The 27,252-nt window shown below is 37.0% G+C and overlaps 1 protein-coding gene across 8 annotated transcripts in view; it reads left to right on the top strand.

The window, feature by feature from the left end:
- Positions 1-27,252, top strand: part of TTLL5 (tubulin tyrosine ligase like 5) — a 342,013-nt gene that overhangs the window by 275,103 nt on the left and 39,658 nt on the right. For 7 of the 8 annotated variants that reach the window (XM_043985336.1, XM_043985334.1, XM_043985333.1 and 4 more), the window contains one exon: positions 1,235-1,449. In XM_043985336.1, the coding sequence (XP_043841271.1) occupies positions 1,235-1,449 (215 nt within the window). Of the gene's footprint in view, positions 1-1,234; positions 1,454-27,252 lie in introns of those variants that run through there. The other variant, XM_043985335.1, reaches the window with a different exon arrangement.

The raw sequence follows: 27,252 nt of genomic DNA, 5'->3' as shown, positions 1-27,252 counted from the left end.
GGAGAATGAACTAAAGTAAGGAGAGATTTATGGTAGACAGACCTACCAGCAGGCTATTGTAGTAGGCCAGGGGTAAGGTGATGAGGGCCCATACCAGGGTGGTGGCAATGCCAGAGGAGAGAAGGGGGCACGTACAAAAGATGTCACAAAGGTAAAATTAACAGGTCTCAGCAATAGATTGGATATGGGGGCAGGGTGGTGGTGGTGGTGGTGGTGGTGTTAGTGTTTGTGAGAAAGAGTAAGGAGTTGGGAATGTGACACCGAAGCAGTGAGCCTGCGTAACTGGGAGAATATTGGGAGCTTAGAAAAGTAGAAACTTCAAAACACTAGAGAATATAGTTGAGTTGTCACTGTAGTAATTTATATTAGTTTCTCCATCTGATGGTAGTTCCCTGATTATGTAAACACATTTTGAGGAATGCTTTAGATGTAGGTCTTCCTTCTCTCCCTCTCTATTGGTTAACTTGTGGAGAAATAAAACTACCTCTATATCTGGTTTAATATAGAATAGCTAGAGATGGAATCAAGTGCTTGAAAAAACTTTTCTGAAAAGTACTAGGTAATATAATCATTGTGTTACTGCTTTTCTTTTCCATAATTTTATTTCACAACCAGAATTTTGGTGAAATTGATTTATATTATCTGCTATTACAAATAGTGCTGAAACTTGAAATGTAATAACACAGAAAACCTTGAGCTATAAATGAAATAAATCAGCCAATGTGAGCACTATCTACACAACTGCTGCATTGAACACAGTCTACTTTTTCCTCATTTCTTTCAGATAAATGTTAACTTTCATGATTTCCAGATCTTCAGTGAGTTAGCTATTTTAGCTTATCCTCCAATTAAAAGCATTCTTGAGTTTACTGATTTTACATTTAATTGCTTGTACCTAAATTACCTAATTTTGTCTTCCCAATAGATAGGTATTATTTATCTCATTTCTCCCTTATTTTTAATTAGTAGTAGAGCAATGACAAGAGCTCAAGTCTTTTCATTTCTATCTCATACATCATACCATTCCTCAATTCCTGGCCATCACTCCCTCTAAATCTGAAACTGGGCTAACAATATAGGGCTTCTTACAAAAAATTTATATGTTAACCAATTCTGTGTTTCATTGAACTTCTCCAGTATCACTGTTGTGATTAGACAAATGTAAAAGAATCTTGTAGCAAGTGGATTATAATTAATGGAAGGCATCAATCTTTTCCCCCATTTCTTTTTGCAGGCAATCTTTGGCAATCTCATATTACCCAGTTCCAATCTGTGGTCTATACATAATGCAGGCTACAGAATCTCCAGTGCCACTGCCAGTGGCCAGAAGCCTACCAGTCTGCCACAGAAAGTGGTGCCATCTCCAAATTCTTCCTCATCCTTGGTCCCCAAACCCCCGCCCAATCACAAGCAGGTGCTTAGGAAGATGTCATCACAAAGAGTTTCCAAGTAAGTTGTTTTTTGTCAATATCTTGTCTAGACGATAGTATCGCATCACTAAAATATTATAGGATTATTGTCCTTCCTTCACTATGCCTTAAAGACAAGGCTGTTGTTTTGAGGAGAAAGTACTTATACTTAGTCTTTGCTAAATCATTCTTGTTACCGTTCACGGTAAATACTTAGGCAAACTAGGAGAAATCAGATGCATTGCTTTTGGTATATTCATAATTTGTTATTCATCGATTTTCGTCTTATTTTGTAGAATGTATTTTAATGTGTTTTCATTATGTCTGCCCTTGTTGGTTTTTAGTCTTCCCGAAGATTGAGACTATCTGTTATTTCATTTGTGATTCCCTGCTGATGTGAATGAGTGGGTGCTCAATGAATAGTACTGAGGGCCTACCTGTGCTATACCACCACAACTGAAATCAAATGAGAGCAGTCTTGACATCTGGATTTCCAGAAATGAAGGGCATACTTACTTTGACAAACTTTCCTACAGAGTCTGAATCTTTTATGTTTTAAGAAAAACATCTTTTTTCAGGCTTTTTAATGGGAAGATATAGACCTGGATATCAGTTAGATGAAGTCATTTAATTGATTTTAGTTTCAATAGACTTTGTGAAATATTCTATGTCTTTTATAGGATGCATTTAATACATTAAAAAGAGGGGTTTTTTCCAATCTTGAATCTAATTCTGGAAGGCTGAATCCCCAACTCCACTTCCAACCTTTCTGGTGCTAGTTAGATACAAACTTGAGTACTGTTTCTTTGCTCTTTGCCTTCATTTTTAAAATGAGGATCTTTTCAGGGTGTCTTTATGGAAGATGCTTTTCCAGTAGTGTATTTGCCTTGTGAGACTGTCTTTGTTTCCCTTGTGTTTCATTAAGGACTCATGTTTACTGGTACTTAGCATGATCAACTTTAGTTGCCAACAAAGAATCTGGAACCCAGAGAAAGAAACTGCTGCTTCTCCTCTTTTGTATTTGATTCAGATTCAGCATCTGAGTCAAAAGATGTCCTTTGTGGCTATTGAATTATATTATTAAATCACCACACAATCCAAGAAAAGTCAAAATCCTGGACTTACAAGGGTAATAGCTTTCTTGGACACAAATAATGTTTACTGGCCAAACTTGACAGAGAGAACATTGAAATGGGAGTCAAGAGTCCTGGGTTCTAGCTCCAGTTCTGCCTTAAGTGACTGGGTGACATTGGGCAAGTCACTTAACACCTCTGGACCTCAGTTTTCACAACTTTAAAATGAGGGGATTGGACCAGAAGGCTTCTCCCAGGTCTCAGATCTGGTTCTCTCTGAGTTCCAAGGCAGGATTAATAAAGACACTGAAATTCATGGATGAAGGTCACTGGTAAAACTGGGAAGGAACTCCAGCCTTCTTTGCCAAATCCCTTTTAGTGTTCATACCAGATTATCTTTAAGAGCTTTTGAAAAGCAGACATTTAGCTGGTAGGGTTAGTGCGTGTATGACTTTCATGTCTGACAGGTTGGTCTCTCTTGATGTAACTCTAGTCTATTCTAAGATAGTCCATACTACCATATGAGAAAGACCAGTTGTGTTGGTGAGTAGGTGGGGTCCCATACCACACAGCGGGGCTATATATTTGAAGGTGCTGGGGTACTGTACTCATTTCTTGGCACTAGGAATGTTTATCCTCCAGAGATGGAATTGCAGCTCTTTGGACAAACTTTGCTTTGCTACATTTTTGTGGTTTCTTCTCTCTGACAAGCGGGAGTGTGGGAAAACCGGATACAGCTCAGCACCAAAAATGCACAGAAGGGGGGAAAAGAAAAAGATTTCTTCAGAATTTAAGAAATATAATCCAAGTAGCAAAAGGCATGCTGTGAGGAGTCAGTCCAGGAAATAGTTTCCGATTTGCCTTTAAAACTCCAATACAAGTCTCTGAAACCAATTCAATGCTAATAGAGAACTTAAATAAATCTTTTTGTTTGTATAGAACATAGAGTGTCTTACAAGCCCACCATTTTCAAATCCCATGTTTTTCTCATCTTGCTGTCAGCTTCATCTTAACTGATTTTTATTGATGAACACAAAATCTGCTTATTGCAGCAGCCCATCTCTAGATGTGAAACATCTCCGGATAGTGTTATTATTTCCAGAGGAGTCTTTAATAGATCATTCAATCTGGAGCCTGGTTAATAGTTGATGTTCAGACTAAGATGCCACAGCAGGAAATTTTTATTCTATTATCTCGTCTTTCTGCCTGAAAAATCTGCTGCTCCGTTTTTTTGTGGCTGATTACTGCCCCCAGTATGGCTCCATGAAGATTAATCAGTTCTCATCAGTTATGACTGGTTATGCCGAGTCACCCTCAGGAATTCTAAAGTTACGTCATGAGATGCAAACTAGTGAGAAATTGTAATCAACTTTTGACTTCATGAAATCCTTTGCCTTTTGGTTGAACATCAGACATCTAACATAGAATTTGGCATATGACAAAAATGGAAGCAATTTCCAAAGGCCCCAGAGTTTCCACATATTCATGATGTTGCATTCAGAGTGCAATATAACATAAAAGGTCTGTGATTTGGAGGCCGCTGCAAAAGAAGTTGAGAATTAGGACAACTGAATTTAATTTCTTTCTGATAATAGACAGTTCTATAGGTTCCAATTTCCCAATATGTACAGAAGGGAGAAAAAAAACAAAAAAATGTCTTCAGAATTTAAGAAATATAATCTAACAACTGCACAAAAAGCACGTTTCTCATCAAATAATTTAATCAAAAGTCAAAAGAATTTGCTGCCTGCTCTGGTGAAGGCCTTATTTTAAATGAGCACATTAGATTACACACTTTGAACAAAATTTTGTTAATCCTTTCTGCTTTACTGTTATTCCACCCCACCCTTCTTATACTATCCTTCCCCCTTACTCCCAACTCCCTGGCATGGCATCTCAGTTCTTCACTTGTATTTCCTCAAGCTTAATCCAATTTTGTCAATTCCACAGTTGGATTTATTAAGAAATTCACATTTCTCATTTTGGTAGTGCCTTTTACATTTTCTAGCTTTTTTTCTTTGATGTTTTGCAGCACCTCATAATTTAGTACCTTTTTCAAATCCTTTTCCTGAAACTATTTATGGTATTTCTTCTAAGCACTTAGTTGCATTAAAACTACCTTTTTACCCCAAATAATCTCCTTCTCAGAGCCAGGATCATACTTAAAAAAAAAAAAAAGATGGAGAAAGAAACTTGAACAAATTGAGGTGCTTAGTTCCTAGGCCCATAGGCAAAACACAGATAGCAAAGAAAAGCACAAAAGTTAGTACCCCAAACTCTTGTTAACTTGGCCAATTTTTTTGCCACAAGAAAAACTCCAAAGAATACTTAGATGAACTAAAATACTTTTGTGTAAGTGGAATGATCTCCATTTCTAGCCATGTGACAGAGGAGATTGAGTTGAAATGTCCTCTATAGCAAAGCTTCTTAAACTGTGGGTTGCAACCTCATATGGGGTTGAGTAACGGAATGTGGGAGTTGTGAAAAATTTGGCAACAGTAAAAGGTTATGTATACCTATTTTATATACCTATATACCCAGGTTCACATAAAAGTTTCTTGGGAGAAAAGAGATTGAGAATGGAAAAAGTTTAAGAAGCCCTGCTCTATAGGAGTTGCATGTGATCATTACCATGCAAACATGAGTGAGTAAATGGGAACAGGAAAGCAATTAAGTGTTAAGTGAGTAGGTGAAAGTATAATACATATTAATGCAATCTGAATTTTGGGTGGCATAAGCATCAGAAAGCTGAAAAGGCTTAAGTTTGTGTGAAATCATAAAAAAACATCAAAAATCCTATGTTGGGGGCAGCTAGGTGGCACAGTGGATAAAGCACTGGTCCTGGATTCAGGAGGACCTGATTTCAAATTTGGTCACAGACACTTGACACTAGCTATATGACCCTGGGTAAGTCACTGACCCATTGCCCTGCCCCCCCCCCCGCCCCAAAAAAATTCCTATGTTATATTTTTAAGATATTGGTCAAACTCCCTTGTAGAGGTGACATGATTATTATTTTTAGAGGTTTGTAAATAGATTTTATCACGTTGTTGTTTTTCTTACAGTAGAATCTTTTTAGAACTAATATTTGATCTAACTGTATCACATCAGCCTTTTACTCTTAAGTAGTTGCTGTATTTCAGGAGCCGCATTGGTTGGATACATATTATAGCCAAATCTGAGTACTAACAGGATTACACAAAGTATAGTATATGTGTATTTTTATAAAAGGTGTATTTGACTAATGCAGAGATATGTTTACTGTGATTGTGCACATGTGACCTATATCTGATTGCTTACTGTCTGGGGGAGAGGGGAGGGAAGAGGGAATGGAGAAAGGTTTGAAACTGGAAATCTTGTGGGAATGGGTATTGAGGATTATCTCTGGATGTGGCTGGAAAATAATAAAATATTTCTATGGAAAAATACCTTGCATTTCTATAATATAAGGACTTTTTCAAAGTCCTTTGGCATATATGGGCAGCAGCATATTGTAATGCAACCTGTACTCACCCAGTTTAAGAGTTGGGAGATAGATATGTTTGAATCCGAATTCCAGCATTTACAAGCTCTGACCTCTGAGCCACATTTTCTTCATCTGTAAAATGGGGGTTAAAATAAATACTTAAGCTGCTCTCTCCATAGGGTTATTGTGAGGAAAGCACTTTGTAAGCTTTAAAATGCTATGTAGATACTATTTCTTTTGTTTTTGGTGCTGTTGTTTTTCCTCAATGCTCTGATTTTTCTCTTATAACATGACTAATGCAGAAATATGTTTGATGTTATTATATATATATATAATCTATATCAGATTACCTGCTGTCTAGGGAAGGGGGAGGGAGAAAAATCTGAAATTGGAAAGCTTGTATAAACAAAAGTTGAGAACTATCTTTACATGTAATGGGAAAAATAAATAAAATACTTTATTTAAAAAAAAAGAATTTATCACCTATCCATACCCATAAAAGGTATATGATCTGCTTCTCTTATAATTTTTTATGACATGAGCTTTAATGTTCAGCTCATATATACATTTTGAATGCATTTTGGTATTTGGTATAAAATACTAGTCTATGCAAACTTATTTTTTGCCAGACTATTTTCCAATTTGTTAAGCAATTTTCATCAAATAAAGAGTTGTTTACTAGGTAATTTATAAAAAAAAATGCTATGTAGATATGTTATTATTGTTACTCTCATTGTCAGTCTATTGTGGGTTGCAGTTTTCAGAGCACTTTCACACACTTGACATCCTTCTGCTCTCCTAGCAGGCTTTAAGGTAGAGATGCCTATTTTACATGAGAGAACTGAGGCATAGAGAACCGAAGTGACTGTACCAAGGTCACATAACTAAATTAATAAGAGAATCCAGCACAGTGCCATGAAAAAAACATTGAACAAGGTGTCAGAAGACTCAGGTTCTACTCCTAGCTATATCACTTTCTAGATATGTGGCCTAGAACTAACCATTTAAATTTTCTGAGCCTTAATTTCCTCATACGAAAAATAAAAATAATAATATTTGACTTGCTGAGTTGTCACAAAAAAACCCCAAAATAATAATATTTGACTTGCTGAGTTGTCACAAATAGCAAATAAGATAATATGCTTGAAAATATTTTGAAACCTATGGACACTATATATACATATCTGTAATATGAGATATATATAGATATATATCTATATATATATATATATATCTTGTTTTTATTAGTGGCAGAACTAGAAAAATATATACAGGCACACCTCGTTTTATTGTGCTTCACAGACAATGCATTTTTTACAATTGAAGGTTGGTGGCAGCCCTGAGTCAGCAAGTCTTATCAGTGCCATTTTCCCCAACAGCATGTGCTCACATCATAGCTTTGTGTCACATTTTGGTAATTCTTGCATTATTTCAAACTTTTTCATTGTTATTATATCTGTTATGGTGATCTATGATCAGTGATCTTTGATGCTACCTTTATAATTGTTTTGGGATGCCATGAATTGCTCCTATATAGGATGGTGGACTTAATTGATAAATGTTGTGTATGTTCTGACTGCTCTGTGGACTCGACATTTCCCTTCTCTCCCCCTTTCCTCAGGTTTCCCAATTCCCTGATATATAATATTGAAATTAGGGCAGTTAATAATACTAAAATGGCCTCTAAATGTTCGAGTGAAATGAAGAGTCGATTTATGCAGTAAACATCATTGTTGTCTAATTTTGAGAAATTGCCACAGTCACCCCAGCCTTCAGTAACTGCCACCTTGATCAGTCAGCTGCTTACAAGAAATAGATTTGAAGCATAAAGACTCACACAAACTTAAAATAAGGAGTTGGAATGAAATCTGTTATACTGCAGCTGAACTCAAATAAAAAGTAATCATAATTTGAGACAATGCAACAGAAAAAGTAGATCTAATTAAAAGCAATAAACAGGGAAACTACTTTTTTTTTCCTGAAAGGTGCCATGTCAGTCTCAGTACATAATGATGCATATACCAAATGGCATAATAAGTAAATACTATAAGAAAAAGTTAAATAATTTATAGGAATAAATAGTAAAACTATACTATTTGGAAGGATATCAGTATACTTTTCTCAGAGCTAGACAAATCTATCTAAAAAATAAACAGGAAAGAAGTTAAGTACCTAAATGGAATGAAAAGTTAGAAATGCTAAACCCCCAGGGGACAGCTAGGTGGCTCAGTGGATAAAGCACTGGCCCTGGACTCAGGAAGACCTGAGTTCAAATCCAGCCTCAGACACTTGGCACTTACTAGCTGTGTGACCCTGGGCAAGTCACTTAACCCCTGTTGCCCTGCAAAAAAAAAACAAACGAACAACAACAAAAACAAAAAGAAATGCTAAAGCCCTGATGTTTATTGAATAGAAATAAGAAAGAATATGTATATTTCCTAGATGCCCATGAAACCTTTGCAAAAAGAGACCATGCATCAGAACATAAAAACCTGACAAAGAAATGTGGGAAAACAATAATATTAAAAACATACTTTACTGACCATAATGCAATAAAAATTAAATAAAGAGTCATTGTAAAGAGGACTAAAAATCACCTAGGGACTAAATAACTTAATCCTAAAGAATTGATAGGTCAAAGAACAAATAATAGAAATGATAGACATCGTATCACAATTTTGGTAATGCAGCCAAAGCAATCTTTAGAGGGAAATGTATCTCTAAATACTTTCATTAGCAGAAGAAAGAAAAAATTGTTTGACAAATTGAATATTTAAAAAAAGGGGAAAAAAACTACCAACACATTTTTAAATCCCAGACATCAAGATAGAAATCTTAAAAATCAAAAAAAATTAATAATTTTTTTTAAATTTTGAATTAGTAAATAAAACCAGGAGGAGAGGTTTTTAATAGACAAAACACTGTATAGTTTAAAAATAAGAAAAAAAACATTTCAAGTATCAAGAATGAAAAAGGAGAAAAATTTAAGATGAAACATAGTATATTATTAAAATAATATTTGCTCCACTATATGCCACTAAAACTAACAACTTACATGAATATTTACAAACCTATAAAATACCTGAACCTTTACCAGAGTAAGAAATAGAGAATTTAAACAACTACATTTTTTTACATCATCATTTACATGAACTTTACAATTAAATGGAGTAAGTATATGTGGGCATCTAGGTGGCAGAGTGGATAGAGTGCCCAGCCTGGAGTCAGGAAGACTCATCTCCCTGAATTTAAATCTGGCCTCATACATTTACTAGCTGTGTGACCTTGGGCAAGTCACTTAACCCTGTTTGCCTCCATTTCCTCATCTATAAAATGAGTTGGAGAAGATGGCAAGCCACTCCATTATCTTTGCCAAGAAAACCCCAAATGGTTGTTTATGAAGAGTTGACTAAAATGACTCAACAACCACAACAAAAATGGGTGCAGCTTGAATTTGCAATCAGGAAGATTCAGTTCCAATTTTACCTCAAGTATCAGGTTTATGACCCTGGGGAAATCAACTAACTTCTCAGATTCATTTTCCTCATTTGTAAAAATGGGGACAGCACTTACCTCAAATTGTCATGAAAATCAAATGAGCTAATATACATAAAGTACTGTGACAACCTTAAAGAACTTAAATAAATAAATGTTTTGCATTATTACTATTTTTATTATTAACTGAACATGGATATTTGTTGCCTCCATTTTCAAAAGGGAATAAAGCCACAAAGTCCATAAACCATGAGCCAGTGAAGTTGGCTTCTTTCAGCAAAATACAACAGAAGAATACTAAAAGTTTTATGAGCCTTTTGCCTACATGAGAAGGTCATCAAGAACAACTCGTGTCTGACTAACTTTGTCTTTTTTTTTTGATAGGCCAAGTAGACTGATAGATTAGGAGACTGTTATAGCTATGATATACTTAAAAGTTCAGCAAAGGCTTAGACAGAGTCTTATGTTGTCCTTGTGCACCATATGAAGAGATATGGACCAAAGGATCCCCCATTTAGGTGGATGCAGAAGTGATTGAATGTTCAAAGTGTAGTCATTTCTGGTTAATGTAAGTTTGAGTGGGAGTCTTGAGAGGTGAACACTCTCCAGCAAACTCCTTGACCTTATGCTGTTCAACATCTTCACTGATGAGTTGGTTGAAGCCATAGTAGGAATACTGGCTAGATTTGCAAAGGACATGAAGCAGAGAGAGATAGCAAACATGATGGATGACAGAGGCTAGATCCAAAAAGGGTTTCATAGGTTAGAAAGATAGGCTGTTAAGGAAAATTTCACAGTGATAAATATCAGTGTTTACATTTAGATTCAGAAAATCAAGTAAGTACAAAACAAGAGAATCATGCTTAGATATCTGATCCTATAAAAGAGATCCATGTGTTTTGAGGGGCATGCAGGTCCAATATGTATCAGCCACATGATGGGGCAGCCAAGAAAGCAAGACAATCTTGGGCTGCCTGAGGAAATGAAGAGCTTCCAAGACAAGGGAGTGCTCTGGTCAGACCATAGCTCCTGTACTCCATTCTAGGCCCTACATTATAAGAAGGGAAAGCACAGGCTCTGGAATCATAGGATATGGGTTCAGATTCAACCTCTGATGCTTACTATCTGTGTGACTTTGTACGATTCTGAGCTCCAGTTTGCACATCTATAAAATTAGGAAGTTGGAATAGATGGTCACTAAGATCCTTTCCAGCCCTAAATCTATGGTCCTATCATTCTGAACTGGAGTATGTCCTTGCTTAATGAAAGTTCAAGAGACCAGGCCATATGAGAAAAATTTGAGCATGCTTAGCCTACAAAAGACAGTACTATATCAGAATATGATAACAACCTTAAAGTGCTTAAAGAACTATTTGTTCTGCTTGGCCCCAGAGGGTTGATTTAAGAACAATGAATTTGTAGAGAATCAAATGTTAGACTTGATATAAAGAAAAAAGTAGATGAACTGCCTCAAGAGGTTGTAAGTGCTAGTTCTCCAACCAAGACTGGATAACCACTTGTCCACTTGTCAAGGACATTGTAAAGGGGTATGTTCAACTACAGGTTGAAGTAAAGAATGTATGCTTTGAACGTGCCCTACAGCCCTTAAATTCTGTGAAGGAGAAAGGTACCAGCACATTATTAGAGCAATACTTGACTATGGGCTTGAGAGAAAGAGAGAGAGAGCATGAATATATATATATATATATATATATATATATATATATATATATATATATATATATATATATATTACTCTCAGCAGTTCTGCATAGGGCATGACTCTTGTTCTTTATACTCCTACTACCTAACATATCAGTACTTCAATAGATGTGGGATCTCATAAATATGACTATGGCTTCCAGTGATACACATAGCAATCCATCCATGCCTTTATATCTAGTGAAGCTCTTGACCTGTCCTTCCATTAATCCTCCATAAGAGGTTCACCCAACATGTTGGTCAAATTGTCATGATGTAACATGTAGACCAGTGCGTGGGATGCCTCTTAGCTATCTCTCTCTTGCTGCATGAACAGATCACTTCTTTTTCTAGTCCTACATCTTTCTGGTGATATCTTTTACACTGAATCTCTTATGTAATCCCTTGTTTGTAATATGTTACAATCTGTTCATATCCACCACATTCACCTTTCTTTGTATGATGTACAATTTTAATTTTGATAGTTGTGCTATTATATGATTAATAGCCATATGTAATTGCTGAAAAAATATTGATGTTAAAAAGATAGGTCTTTGTTTCAGGAAGAATCTTAGAGTCATTAAAAGTACTTCATAGGGCAGCTAGGTGGCTCAGTGGATAGAGCACCAGCCCTGGAGTCAGGAGTACCTGAGTTCAAATCTGACCTCAGACACTTAACACTTACTAGCTGTGTGACCCTGGGCAAGTCACTTAACCCCAATTGCCTCACTTAAAAAAAAAAAAGTACTTCATAATTTCTTTTTTTTAAAGGAATTAAAAAAAAATTTTGCAGGGTAATGAGGGTTAAGTGACTTGCCCAGGGTCACACAATTAGTAAGTGTCAAGTGTCTGAGACCGGATTTGAACTCAGGTCCTCCTGAATCCAAGGCCAGAGCTTTAACCACTGCGCCACCTAGCTGCCCCTTCATAATTTCTTAAAGACAAGCTAGCCTATTCCCCTTCTCTTATTCAATTCTTGATCCACTTCAGTGACTATCAGCAGTTTCTGCTTGAGATGTGTCCTCATGGACCAAATCTGTAGGTTGTGCATCTAATTCTATGTCATTGTCTGGACATTAAGCATTTTTCATCCACTAGATTTTTTTTCCTGGGGATAATCAGGACTAATTCTCTTGTTATTATAGGATCCTCCCCACTGTTCTAGGATTGGATGCTATCAGATGTTATTCATATATAGGAGCTAATGGAGGTCCTTACCATCTATAGGTAATTCCTGTTTGTTTTTCACTTTGCCATATGCCCTCCATAATAGTGACAAACACCTTGGGTGAATTTATATTTCTTTATTTTATGCCTCACTTGATATTAGCACTTAAAGGGTTATCTTTCTTTTTGCATATTTTTCAAGGAGTTTTATATGATTTTAAGGTAACAACTGAAGATGCCTTGTTGAAGGAGAGCTTTTATGATGAAATTTTGCTCTGCTAAATAAACTTTTTTATAATCAACAAATACCAAGCACCATAAGATCCTGCATTCTATTTCCTTCAGCTGTGTGACTTTAAAGATGTGGTCTGCTTTAGAATATCATTTGTACAGTGCTGAATAATATCTGTTGACACTGCTGACAAACTCACAAGAAAATAGCACATCATTACCTAGAATCATCTTCATTGTTTTGTTGTGAAATTTTGTTAATTATTTGCTATTTTACATAAGATCTTATACCAGACTTTGTATTAGCAAGTGAAAATCCCTGATGGCAAGACTATGGAAATACAAACATAGTGCCATTTATTGACAGATATTACCAACTGTGGAAGGCAGGAGCATGTAATTCAAACAAAAATAATAATCTAAGATTCTGGGGGGCAGCTAGGTGACACAGTGGATAAAGCACCAGCCCTGGATTCAGGAGGACCTAAGTTCAAATCCGGCCTCAGATATTTGACACTTACTAGCTGTGTGACCCTGGGCAAGTCACTTAACCCTCATTGCCACGCCAAAAAAAAAAAGGCTAAGATTCTGATGGGCATAGCAAAGGTCATACAGTAGAAGGGAGCTGTATAGCGAGCTCTCCCCTAAAACTCCTCCAAACAGATCTAGAAAATCCCAATGGGGAAATACAAGAAAAAGTCACAGTGAGTAACTTTTCCAGCCCGGGTCAGCATAAAGAGACAGAGAGTTTTGTAGACTCTAGGGATGGAGTCTGGGCAGGAGTGGCTGTGTGGAGCACTCAGCACATGACTAAAAGCAAAAGGAACCCAGACCCATACCGGAGCACCCCCAGATCCATACCAGGGTCATTCTACAGGGACAGGTTCCATTTGGCAGCCTTATCACTTACTACCCATTTCTGAGACACAAATCAAGAGCATACAGATGTAGGAGCGGCTTTCCCAGGCAGAGAGGCCCTGCCTGGATGGTTTACCAAGAAAGGAACAGATTCAGAAGCAAGAAGCAGCAGTGTGACTCTGAAACCTATAGAACAGTAACCAGGGCAACAATCCTAAATGCAGAGGAAACCAGAAATTTCATCAGTGATCCAACAGAGCTTCTCAGTGGCAGAGTGTGACTGAGCCCAGCAGCAGTTTACTGTTGCTCCAACCCAAACTCAGTTTTAGGAGCTTTCAGGGCAACTATCTGGACGACAGCAGTCAATCAGACTTGGTCCTGGATCAGACCACTCTGGAAGAACTGATAGCTTGCAGGTGCATAGCCTGAGGTAAGATCCTGGAATAACACAACATTCAGTATCCCAAGAAAGGAACAACAGGACCAGCTCAGATCTTCCTTCCAGGAGTATGACAAAACCCAACCCTAACATCAAGTCCACAATCAGAAAATAGACTGGAAAAATGAACAAATGAAAAAAGAATCCCACCATAAAAAGAAGAAAAGGACTCCAAAACATCTATAAGTAAAGCCTCAAAGAAAAGTACAACGTGGATGGACACAAATTTAACTAGAATTCCCAGAAGAGATGAAGTTAACCTTTTGCTTTGTTTTTTTTTTAATTTAAAAATGTTTTTGTCAATGAAATGAGAATGCTAGAGAGCTAAAGATGGAAAGGAAATGAAAGCTATGGAAGAAAGAATCGGGAAGGCAATTGGAAAGCTTGTTACAAGAGGTACAACACTTTGTCCAAGCAACAAATTTCCTGAAAATTAGAATGGACTGAATAGAAGCAAATGACTTCATGAGATAAAAAGAAATATTAAAGCAAAATCAAAAGACTTTGGCAAGGGAGGTGGGAATAGAAGAAAACATAAAACAAAACATAGCAAAAACAACGGACAGGGAAAACAGATCAAGGAGAAAAACTTTGAGAAACAGACTACTTAAACACGATAACCAAAACAAAAACTTAGACATCAAATTTCAAGAAATCTTAAAAGAAAACTGCCGAGAGCTCTCAGAAGCAGAACTTCTATTTCAAAGTGGAAAGAGAAAGAATATACCTGTCACTTTCCAAAAGAAACCCAAATCCAGCACTTCCAGACAAGTCAATGAAAAAATATTGCAAGCAGACAGAAAGAAAGAATTTAAGTTTTGAGGAGCCACAATCAGATTCATCTACTTCCAGGTAGGAAAGTGAAGGACTCAGAGTGAAGAATTTACTTACACACATACATACACATGTGCATACATGTATGTGTATATCATTATATTATTATGTTATATTATATATTATAGACATCATATATTACATGTGCATATACCCATATATATATATATATGAACATTGTGGAAATTTGTTTTGCTTGACCTATATGTTTGTAACAGTCCCCCAAAGGTCTATGGTCCATATGATTTCTTATAGTAATTTTCTATATAATACATTTAACTAATTTGGACATGCCTTCAATTGTTGCCTTGACCAGTTATTATTTAAATCTTTTTTTTTTTTTTGCTGTTACTGAACTATATGTTCACAAGTTTGTCTAGAATCCTTAACTCAAAGATTTAACTGAAGAATGTTTCTCCACATTCCATATTGTTGGAGAGAATGAAATATTCCTACAGGAAATAGAAATGAGGCTTCAGAATTTATTTCTTGGGATTAAATTAAATTCCCCTCCCTTCTGGACTGATTGCCCTTATAAAATTTTAGTGAATGGGAGCCTATCTGCCCTTGCTATGAACCCTTTGAAATCTCCTATTCCAAAATGTAGTAGGGCACTTGTCAGATTCTGTGAATTGTGAGTTTATCCAGGACAGGGACATGCCTTATATTTCTTTGTCTTTCAACTGTGGTGCTAGGGAACAACCCATTGTACACATGCAAGTAATGTATATTAATTTGATTTTAGCTACGACCATAATTAATAAATATGCTAAATATTCCAGACACATAAATCCCTGGATATTGACCTCCCTTTGTGGAGTATTGCATGTTATCTCTAGGTTGAAAGGTAAAAGGAGGAGACTTTCTTGTACATATATTACTTATTACAGTGGCAGGTGTTTATAATTATATTGTAGGGAAAATTGTGAGGTAGTTTACTGGGCCTTCAATGGATGGTTATAAGATAGACATTTTTGTATTACTGTTATGCATAAAGGACTTTTGATCTCATGAAATGATATCTTCCAGTGGGTGAACCCCTTCCATAGGGGGAGACATTTGATCTATAATTTGTCATTTTGAATATTTGCCTCAGATTCATAGGGGTTAAAGGACTTGCTTGCCCATGGTCACACAGCTAGTAATTGCCTGTGGTAGCACTTGAGGCCAGACATTGCTTCTTCCAAATCCAGTACTCCATCCTCTATGCCACCTGATTCTTTTTAGTCATGATCTATAGTTTAGTTTGACCTTTTCGATATTTCATTGTTTTTCTTAAGGAAGTTGGCTCTCATGCCCTACCCACTAGTAAGTAGTGATTAGTAAATCACCAATAGTATATAGTAGTTGGGGTCTTAGTATTAAGGACCACTGATACCTCATTTTCCGTGTCCCTGCCCTGATCAAATCAACTTTTCAAGTTCTCACCTTACTCATATATCTGTCTTTTTGGAAAATATTTGTCACATTCCATTTTGAGTTCTTCTCATCCCATATATCCTTAATGTGATGGCATATGTCCAAGATAAACTTTTTTTTTTTTTTTGGCGAGCCAATTGAACGGAAAAATAATACCTTTGTAAGAGAACCAGAAAGGAACAAAGACATTGAAAGCTAACCTAAAAGGAAAAGTATAGCACCAAACAGGAGTCAGTCTTGGGAAGTAATGAACAAAACAGAACTTTTAGAAAGGATATCACTTACAGGAAAGTTTCCACTGATCAAATATTGAGCCAAAGGAAAGAACAGGAGAAAAAGCCAAAAAATAAAACAGAGAGTCCTATGAAGAAGCATGTGAAGAAGAGCCTTAGTTGGTCAGGTGGGGTGGGGCTGGGGATGGGAGGAATGAGCCTTGGGTCCTTTACTCATTGTAAATTCTTGAAATTGATGGATGTCTTTAACATATATACTCTGATCCCACTGTTATTCTCCTGAATTCCCAATTATACATCTTCTATATTTGTATATTCCCTACACTTAATTATACTGTATATTCTGTACACTGATTATAGCTATAATGGAACTTGGAGATAAACTTGTGTTCTAGATGAGGGCCAGAAAGATCACTTTTCAAGGCCACATGGCTGTTAAATACTAGAACAGTGAATCAAATTCAAGTTTTCTCATTCCCAAATTAGTGCACTTGATACTACACCTTGCAGTTAATAACTGAGATGAAATAGCAAATGCAACAAATCTAGTAGCCCTTAAAGTTTTAGCACAATTATAATCTTTAGCAACATTAGAAGTATAAATACTACAAATTTAACCCCCCCCCAATTTTTTTTTTTTTTGGTAAGGCAATTGGGGTTGACTTGCCCAGGGTCACACAGCTAGTAAGTGTTAAGTGTCTCAGGTCGGATTTGAACTCAGGTCCTCCTGACTCCAGGGCTGGTGCTCTATCCACTGCACCACCTAGCTGCCCCTCCCCCCAAATTTTTAAGGTTGATTATGTACGATTTAAAAATATGGTTGTTTCCTATTAAAATTCTACATAACTATTGCCTTGTACTAAAAATCACTCTGGTCAGCTATTTAACTTTGTAAAAAACATTTATCAGCTGCTACTCAATTGAATTCTTCTCATCCTGAAGACAGGAAGACTGAAAGGATTTCATTTGTAATCCTAGCCTTAAGACATGACAATTTTGACATGACCCCACAAGAAAAAGTTTAATGGAAATAGATCAGATGGCTGGGGTGACCAAGCAAGAGTACCTCCTCTATTACGTAGAAACTGTTGCATATACAATATCTAATCACAGATAGTCCCCATATTATTAAAAAAATTTTAATTACTATGCAAAATTCACAAAACTAGATAAAATGTTTTAAAAAGTTGAAATAAACTTTCAAATGATATTTTAAGTTTGTAGCATTAATATTTCTTTTTTAAAAATATTTCTAAAGTTACTATAAAATGTAAAACTATACTAAGACTTTTGAGACATCCTGTATACCATCAGCTATTTTTTAAATGTTCAGAAGAGCTATATAATCATACCCAGCATAAGAATAACACTCATGGTTTTACATAATCATACATATATAACCCATATCTGATTGTTTGCTGCCTTAGGAAGAAAGGAAGGGAGGGTGGGGAAAAGGGATAAAAATTGGAACCTAAAACTATAAAAAAAAAGAAAGAAAAAAAAGAAAAATAGAACCCATTACAAATATGTATAGTCATGCAAAACAATTGTTTTTGTTTTGTTGAGTTTTCCAATTTGGCATTGAACAACAATCAACAAATTCTGAAGCATAGTTGAAGCATCCAGAAACCCCCCAGCTTAAATTAATTTTAATAAGCCTACACAATGTTTCATGTGTATGTATACATACAGAACACCAGTGTTAAAAGAAAATATGATTGTAATTTGAAAAAAATTAATAAATTATCCTTTTAAAATAAAAAAAGAATGACATTCATGAAAGATTCTGATGTCAGAAAACTAAGTTCAGAAAAATCATCAGTGGAAGAAATGAGGGGAATATAGGCAGGAAATGGAACAAGTGGCTCTGATTTGGTACATTCACATGGGGTAACTGCAACCAAGTCCCAAGAAAAGTAGCTGCCACAGAAAGAAATGGGCATGGAACACGTGGCTATTATAAGAATCCCTTTCATAATCTGCTGCTACACATGAGCACATTTTTTTTTTAGTTACTAAGTGCTAGGTTAATCAGGCATCCTGCCTTTTCAGACATTTTTTGGCAGCTGCAGCAGTTCATCCTTGGCAAAGTGCCTTAATTAAGCACTGCCACAGCTGAGCTCTCGCTAGGGCTTCAATTCTTAACCTTTAACTGAGTAGTGCCATTTCCAAGAGCTACAGAAAGAGAGTCCTGAAAAGCTAGGTAATCATATTTCAGCCTTTGCTCTGAGTTGAACCACGCCTCTTAAGGAGTGAGAAGTTTCATTATCCCACACCAATATGTCCTTAATAAGTTGTCCTGATAGGTAGTGCCCAATCTGTAAGTTTTTTATTTCCTTTGTTGCTGGCACTTTCCAAGATATAATATAAGACGTCAGTAGCCCCCCCAAAAAAGTATATTTAAATTAAGTGAATAGCAGTTTCTCCAGTGTATTAGGCTATTCCACATATCGACCTCTTAGTGATCATGCCCAGAAAACCATATTGTGCAGAATTCTCTCTATATCAGATTGCTGCCATTATCTTCCAGAGCCTAAATACTCCTTTACATTAGCATCTTTATTAGTTTTTATATTAGGAATTATGTCAATTATGTGGAAGACATAATAGAATCCAATTTGTTCTACCATAAGCTTATGAAGTGAGTACAAAGAAGAAAGCCACATGTCAATGATCACTATAAGTAAATGTAACTTAACAATAACCAAAAATGTGTATGTATACACACATATATATATAGACTTTATATTCTATATATCTGTATTTCACATATATTGTTTTATATGTATACATTTTATAACAATATATTTGTATAAAGCATATATATATGCATGCATATATACATATATAAATATTTCTGATGTTTAGTTTGCATGATGCTTGGTAGACACCTGAAAAGAAATTACATTTAATCTTTATTTCCAAACAACCTTTATGTAATTTAGTTTTAAGGGACTCCTGATAGTGTCAGACCCGAAACCTGAGGCTTGATTCAAGATGCTGCTTCAGTAGCTGTATTGCATGTCTCTATGCTTTTTCTTCTTCATGTTGTTGTTTGCTTTTGTTTCTTATAGGATTTTTTTGATTGAAGTTTTAAAAAATTAAGTATATTTTCTAGATTTACATATGCAAACATACATATTTATCTATCATATATTTGCATATGTATTTAAATATATACATGAATATATATCATCTTCCTAAATAGAAATCTCCTACTATATAGTTTAAATTTGTTCAAGGAAAACTTTACTCACTGGCTCACACTGTACCCTCTCATTTGTGGGGGGGATAATTTTAATATAGAATCAAATGTTTGTTTCTTTGTTTTTCAAATGAAATAAGGAGAAAGGGGAATTTGGAGATTTTCAGGTTTCATTAACCAGGAAAGGTCAGTATCACGTAGTGTCTATTTTTATCTGCTGCAAGTCTACTCTAACTTTGGTGTTTCATGTTGTAACTCACAGTTCATGTTTATGTGGCATTTTAAGGTTTGCAAATATCTTTCCTCATTGTTTTCCTCCAGCCCTTTTTTGTTTTTCTTTAAAGTTCTCTCAAAAGGCATTCCTTCAACAACATTAATTGAACATACTGTGTAGAAGCTGTAGAAGAATTAAAGTGCAAGTTCCCAAATGAACTCATAGTCTAGCTGAGAAAATAGAGTAAGCACACATGCAGGAAACCACTGGAGAATCATTCACCATGCAGCTCTTCAGCACGTGGAGATTAACAGAGCACAAACAGAATATATACAGTAAGAGGATGCCAAGTATCAGGTGGAGTCGTTTACCAGGAGCCCACAGGGTCTGAGTTTCAATAGTGTGTTTTGTGTGGCTCCTACATCCAAGTTTTCAAATATGAATGATGTGTCCTCCTCCTGAATAAGTTTAGATAAAAGCAAGCCATCATTTCTGGACCTCAGTAAGACAAGTGTCATCTAATAGTGTTGTAGGTGGAGGGCTGAGACTAGGTTTTTGACGGCCTTTCCATTTTCACATTTTTAGCTCTAATGAGGTTCTTTTGTGTGCTAGGACGGCCTCCACAGAAGGACAGCTGAATGGACTCCAGACCAGCCTTAGTAATGCTAGGTCATTTATGCCCATCACAAAGTCTAGAGGTAAATATCAACTCTTCAGTTTACGGGGAGAGGGTAAAAGTATTTAGGCCTTTGCTTTGGCAAAGTTCATACTCAGGCTGAGAAAAGAAATCTAGTCAATTGTTCAAGGAATTAAATGGCCCAAATTTTAAGATAGGATACTTTTTTTCTTTTTTTTTTTAGAGGCAATCGAAGTTAAATGACTTACCCAGAGTCACACAGCTAGTAAGTATCTGAGGTTCGATTTGAGCTCAGGTCCTTCTTTCTCCAGGGCCAGTGCTCTATCCACTGTACCCCCTCACTGCCCAGATACTTTTTCTTTAAAAGCTTTTTGACATGTTAGAACTGAAGAGTTTCCTGGGCATAGTTTTAAGGGTATTAATGGTTTCCCAGTGTTGCAAAATATTACAAATTGGTGCCTGTATTTTAAACATGAAGATTTTACCTACCATAGTTGATCATTCCTTAAGTATTGAATACCTAAACTGACATTGTTAGACATAGTTTAACAAAGACCAGAAGCTATTTGTTACATTTCACAAAAGCCAGTAGCCATGACCGAGAAGAAATGAAGGTCTAGGGTATCATTTGTCGGAATTATGATCACTTAGCAGGGAGCCTAGCCTAGCTGGTAATGGACTATTTAGTGGGATTTCATAAGAAACTATCTGAGGGGGGAGCTAAGTGCCGCAGTGGATAAAGCACTGGCCCTGGATTCAGGTGGACCTGAGTTCAAATCCAACTGCAGACACTTGACACTAGCTGTGTGACCCTGGGCAAGTCACTTAACTCTCATTGCCCTGCAAAAAAAAAAAGAAAGAAAGAAAGAAAGAAAAGAAACTATCTGAGAATATATGAATTTTTAAATTATTTCATTTGGTTTTGAGGTCTAATTAATAGACTAAATCCTAACTAACCAAAATGGCAGCAAATACAAAGTCAAGAAGCATATTAAATAAAACACTTTGCATGCAAGCTGATGGAAGCTGTTTAGTGGAAGCTGTAATCAATAGATGGGTCCCATTGTATTGTCTTTGTCATCAAATGATATGATTTCATTTTTCTGGCTCCATGAGCCCTTTGAATTCCCTCTTTTGACTTCCCTAGGATTCTTAATCCTTTAGCATTAGAAACACCAATTTTAATATCAGCAAGTGATGCTCAGGCATTTTTAATAGTTTATTAAAATTCACTTTGGTTATATTAATGACAAGCCTCAAAAGAGTCCATAAGTATAGACCTACTTTTGTGACACAGTAGAAACTTAACATAACAACTGCCAAGTCGTTGTTTAAACTCACAAGAGAGAGGACTTGGCAACATTAACACATCATAAGATGTATCTAACTTTACCCAGAAATTGGAAGTCCTATCCATATAGTGCTAATCTGAAATGTATTTGTAGATTATTTGTTCATTACTTGCATGATTTAGCTCATTCAATTGGTTTAAAAAACAATCAAACACGGTATTAGTAAGATCAGGATTAATTTCTGGAAGATTTAGTTAACTTCACATAGAGAAAAGCTGTTCCTTAACCTCTTACCCCACTTTTAAGCCTAGACAATTAGGTCTGGCTACTTTATGCCATTGATTACAAGGGGTTCTGGATAAAAGAAAATGAATGATCACACCACTCTGCCTATTAAAAAACAACTCCAAGCCCATGGTTTATGAATACAGGGTCAGTAACATCATATTAAATATAAAGAACCATACATTTTTCATTCATTTGCTCCCCACTCAGATACATTAAGATTTTGTAAGCTCTAAAAGTAGACTCAGAAGCATATGGTATTGCTAGCTCAGGACAGGCATACTGAATTCTCTATGTGAAGGAGCACATAAATTCAAAAACCTTTGGAAGAAAGTGGGCATGTCTTTGACTTAAAGTAAATGATGCTGACTTTTTTTCTCCTATAGTCAGTCAGGGCACTTTCTGTGACCTCTGAAGTGGTGGTGGTTAAATAAAATAGCAGGAGACCAGCAAATTAGGCAACTGAAGTTTTTTCTCATGCCGACTTGACAGTAGAAACCAGCATTAATGTGGGGTCTGAAGCCACACATGGTTAGAGCTGGCTTCCCTAACCCCTGCCCCTTGACCACTGTATAAACTTCTCCCATGCTGGAGCCAAACTTTTATAAGTCTTGTTAGTCTGTAGGTGGGGGAAGGGAATTAGCAGTCCCTTATAAAAGTTCTGTGATTGATTTCATTTGTGAGAAGTCATGAGACAAGGCAATCTTCTTGCTAAATATTTGCTGCTTCAAGCTGTAGGTACACATCTGCTTTAGCATAGGAAACTCAAGTGCTTACCATGGAGAAACCATAGCCAGTATACCAGTGTTTCCCTGCTTTGTGTGTCTGTGTGTGTCTGTGTGTGTCTGTGTGTGTGTGTGTCTGTGTGTGTGTGTGTATGTATGTATGTGTTTTCCTGCTTTTGAAGGAAGTAAACTTCCACTGAGACAGTATGAGAAATACGTTATAAAAAATATACACAAAAGAGATTATTTTAGTTAATGAACTCAGTTGGCAGAAGGGAACACCCATGAATACACTAACTAAGAATGCTCCAATAGTTAATAAAACTGCCCTGGACTTCCTTGGGAGCATCTTTGTGTGGCAGGACTCAGCTAAACACTGATCCCACTAATGGTCATTGTTCTTTTCCCCAAGTGTATTGTATAATTTTTGGAACTCCTTGTCCAGTCAAAATTTTCAGCATCGAAAAGAGCTGTTCAAATACTTGACCCAAATGGAATTCCTGTCTTCCTGGCCTCTGGACTGTACCTCTTCTGAATGGTTAAAGGTGTTCCTAGAGGTCCGAATTGATTTTTCCCCATGATTAACTTGGTGGAAAGTAAAGAAGTAAAGGAGTGGGTATGGATATGGGCCCTGTCTAGAAGGAAAGATCCCCTTGATCCAGTTAAGTAGGATTATTTTTCCCATTTTTCAGGATCTTTGGATGCTCCTCAGGTTATTTTCGCACGATCCAAACCTTTACCCACCCCTCCTGGAGCTCTTGCCGCAATTATAGGACAGAGAAAGTCAAAGTCGGTGAAATAAGGGCCAGTTTAAGGTAACGGTAAGAGTAAGCTGAAATCTTGTCTCATGTTTCTTGCTGGCCTTGCTCCATAGCACGAAGTCTTAATGAGTAGATACTGAGAGGAGTTATCTAAATGAAAATGAGGTTGAGACTTTGGAGAGAGAGAGAGAGAGAGAGAGAGAGAGAGAGAGAGAGAGAGAGAGAGAGAGAGAGAGAGAGAGAGAGAGAGAGAGAGAGAGAGAGGAAACATATAGATAATCCCAAAAGCTGTGTTTGCTCCACAGTATTAGAACTCAGCCTGCCTATTTCTACATGAGCACACCAGTAGGTGGCTCTGCAGCAGTAAGAAATCTCTCTAGTATAGAGGATGTCAGAGTCTCAAATTTTTCTGACTGAAATTGGAATTTTAGGGCAAGGAGGAACCAGAGGCCACATCTGGGCTTTCCTATGTCAATGATAACTTGAATTTCTTGTATTTGTCTCCCCATATAACAAAAATATTCATTGCAGACATTTGAATAATTCTATTTTCTGAAAAGAATGCTCTGTTATGAAAAGGAGACAGGCTAAAGTTGGGCAAAGATAGGCTCCAACTTTAGCTAAACAAAATTAAATGTACCATGCATGGAGGAGTGAATTGAGAGCTAGCCTGGGGAGCAGAAAGTTCTATGTTCCAGTACTACCTCTTGCAAAGGTTTGCTGAGTAACCCTGGGCAAGTTGATTTAGCCTCTCAGCAATACCAGGCAACTCTCTAGGACTACAAGTTGTGGAGATGCTCCTCTGCCTCAGTAAGAGGACTTTCACCACCAGGGAGCTCCCTCACCAATGAAATCCCTGGTCCACAACAAAAATGTTTTCTCTCTTTTTGTGATTCATCCTCTTTTGAGTCTTTCTAATGAAAAGGATCAAATTTTTGAGTTCTTCAGAATTGCCATTGATGTATGAGTTAGAATGAGCTGAAGGTACAATTGCCAAAACTAATTTAAAAAAGGAAAGGTCGTATTTTGAGGGACAGATCTGCCATGAGTGCCTATAGGGAAGCTGGTTCCATGCTTAGCCAGAATTATAACCAATATAATTTTTCCTTGCTGAAATCTTCAAAAGAATCTAGAAAAATCTATGAAACCTAAATGGTTTAAAGACCCATTTTCTTTCTCCCTTCCTGTCCCCACTAATATATCCAATGATTATACTCTATTCTTGGAGAAACATTTGCAAATTTATTTGATAGGCACTTATCTTCAGAGTTTCCCAGGGGAAGAAGATAAATGTAAAAAATGTGAGTTCAAAGACCTCATAACCCCCTTCACCACCACCCCTAAATACTCTTCCTAGATTGAAAAGACAGCATCAAATTCATGACTTGATCCTGTGCTAGCATGCACCAGGGGAACTCAATGCACACCTACAGATTTTGAGTTCCAATAAATAGCTGAAAGAGAGACTTGAACCTGATATTTAGCATTAGTCCTCTTGAGGAGTTTCATCAATGTCTGCTAGAAACCTATCATTAACTAGAATCACTACAAGTGAGGTCTAGGATGTAGCCTGTTTGTCAGCATTGAAGTGTCCAACAGCCCTACTGAGCAGAACAAAAATAGACTATGAATGATGCTGTCTTTACTGGTTAGCTTAAGTGGCAGGACCACATGCCGAGCAGGTATGAACACGGAGTATGTCACAGCACACAGAAATGCAGCTTCAGATTTTGTTTCATAACTGCGGGCTGTTGGGAAACAGTGATATGAGCACCACCCTGGCAGGCAGCAGTCTGAAATGGGGAGCTGTCTATTCAGCAGGACTCTTGACTGTCTACAAGGTAAAGCAGAGCTGTGTCATACAGCAATCTCCTTATCAAGAGGGGATAATCTTCGTAGACATGTAGTCTAGAAGGGTTATTGCTCACGCATCAGTTGGTTCAGCCCCATTTATGCACAATCTTCATTAGAAGTACCATGATTCCAGATAGGTACAACAGTAATGATAATGGTCTCAATTCACATCACAAGAAATCAGGAAATCTTTGAATTGAGTAGCTTCGAATGACCTAGGAAGAATTAATAAACAGTTCATAGAGTCATAGATTTAGAACTGAAAGGGACCTTAAAAGCCATCTAATTTCTCTCTCTCTCTCTCTCTCTCTCTCTCTCTCTCTCTCTCTCTCTCTCTCTCTCTCTCTCTCTCTCTCTCTCTCTTTTTGTGGGGCAATGAGTAACTTGCCCAGGGTTACACAGCTAGTAAGTGTCAAGTGTCAGGTCAGATTTAAACTCAGGTCTTCCTGAATCCAGGGCCAGTGCTCTATCTACTGTGCCACCGAGCTGCCTTATCCCTCCCATTTTACAGGTGACAGAACTGAGGCAGACAGAGGTTAAATGACTTGTCAGGAGCACACAGCTAATAAGGTCTTAAGTCAAGATTCAAATTCAGTTCTTCCTCATTCCAAGTCTAGTACCCTATACATTATACTACCACTGTCTCTCAGGTTGCTTCATTATATACTAATTTTTAATAAAACAACCTCTGCTTAATTAAATTTTACCCCTTATTTAGATGATATCCAGAGAATGTACACACTGATCCCCCCTCATTGGTAACGACCTTCCCCTTCCCCTCTCCAGGACTTCACCTCCCACTTTGCACGTTTCTGTTGCACTTGTCATATATTATTTTATGTGGGGTTTTTTGCATAGCATATTCCTCACCAGAACTGTAAGCCTTAAGAAGACATGGATCATGTCTTACAAAAACTCTGCCTTTCACACAGTGCCTAACGTTGTGCTCCTTGCACAGCAGGCATTCAATAAGTGTTGGTTTGATTTTTTTTTGTTTGTTTGTTTTTTAGTGAGGCAATTGGGATTAAGTGACTTGCCCAGGGTCACACAGCTAGTAAGTGTGTGTTAAGTGTCTGAGGCCAGATTTGAACTCAGGTACTCCTGACTCTAGGGCCAGTGCTCTATCCACTGTGCCACCTAGCTGCCCCAGTTTGATTTTTTTTTGGAGGCAATTGGGGTTAAGTGACTTGCCCAAGGTCACACAGCTAGTAAGTGTTAAGTGTCTGAGGCCGGATTTGAACCCAGGTACTCCTGAATCCAGGGCCGGTGCTCTATCCACTGCGCCATCTAGCTGCCCTGATTTTTTTTAATGATTGAATTTTGCTAATAGACCTGGTAACCACAGACTTCACTACTGAGCAGTTAGGGGATATGATGTGGATGATGAGACAAGAAAAGGAGATTGAGAAGTAGCAGTCAGACAGGTAGGAAGCAAACAGGGAGATAGCAGTGCTGAGGAAAACACACAAGGAGGAGGGAGTGGTCAGAGAATGGAGGAAAGGAGACTAAGGGATGATGTCAAGGGGTTTTAAGATGTCTTAGAGAAGAGGAGAAGAGGAAGCTCAGAATGAATAGTCTCTATCTAATCAGTAAAAGATAAGTCTTGAGTTTGGGGCTCAGAGGGAGGGGGCAGGAATAGTGTAGGAGACTTAAAGAGAGCAGAGAAGATTGAGAATTAACCTCCATGGGGCATAGGGAATCCAGGTGGATTAAAAGAATTTTTTAAAAAATGAATCCCCTAAAGTGGTCACACTGTTCATAGTTATAATTATGTAAAATATGGTCATTGGTTCCAACTCAGTGGAAGTGCGAAGTTTGAATTTAAATAATGCAACAACTTCAAAGAATTCATCATTGACACTAATCCAGACCTAGTTATGTATACCTTACTTACTATCTTTCTCCTTACTCCCAAGAGTTTGTAGCAACACACTTTTGTCTCCCCAACTTTAAA

Source organism: Dromiciops gliroides, chromosome 2 (genome assembly GCF_019393635.1).
Source record: "Dromiciops gliroides isolate mDroGli1 chromosome 2, mDroGli1.pri, whole genome shotgun sequence".
Classification (NCBI taxonomy): Eukaryota; Metazoa; Chordata; class Mammalia; order Microbiotheria; family Microbiotheriidae; genus Dromiciops; species Dromiciops gliroides.
Note: the sequence above shows the minus strand (reverse complement) of the source record. Positions and strands in the feature narration are given on the sequence as shown.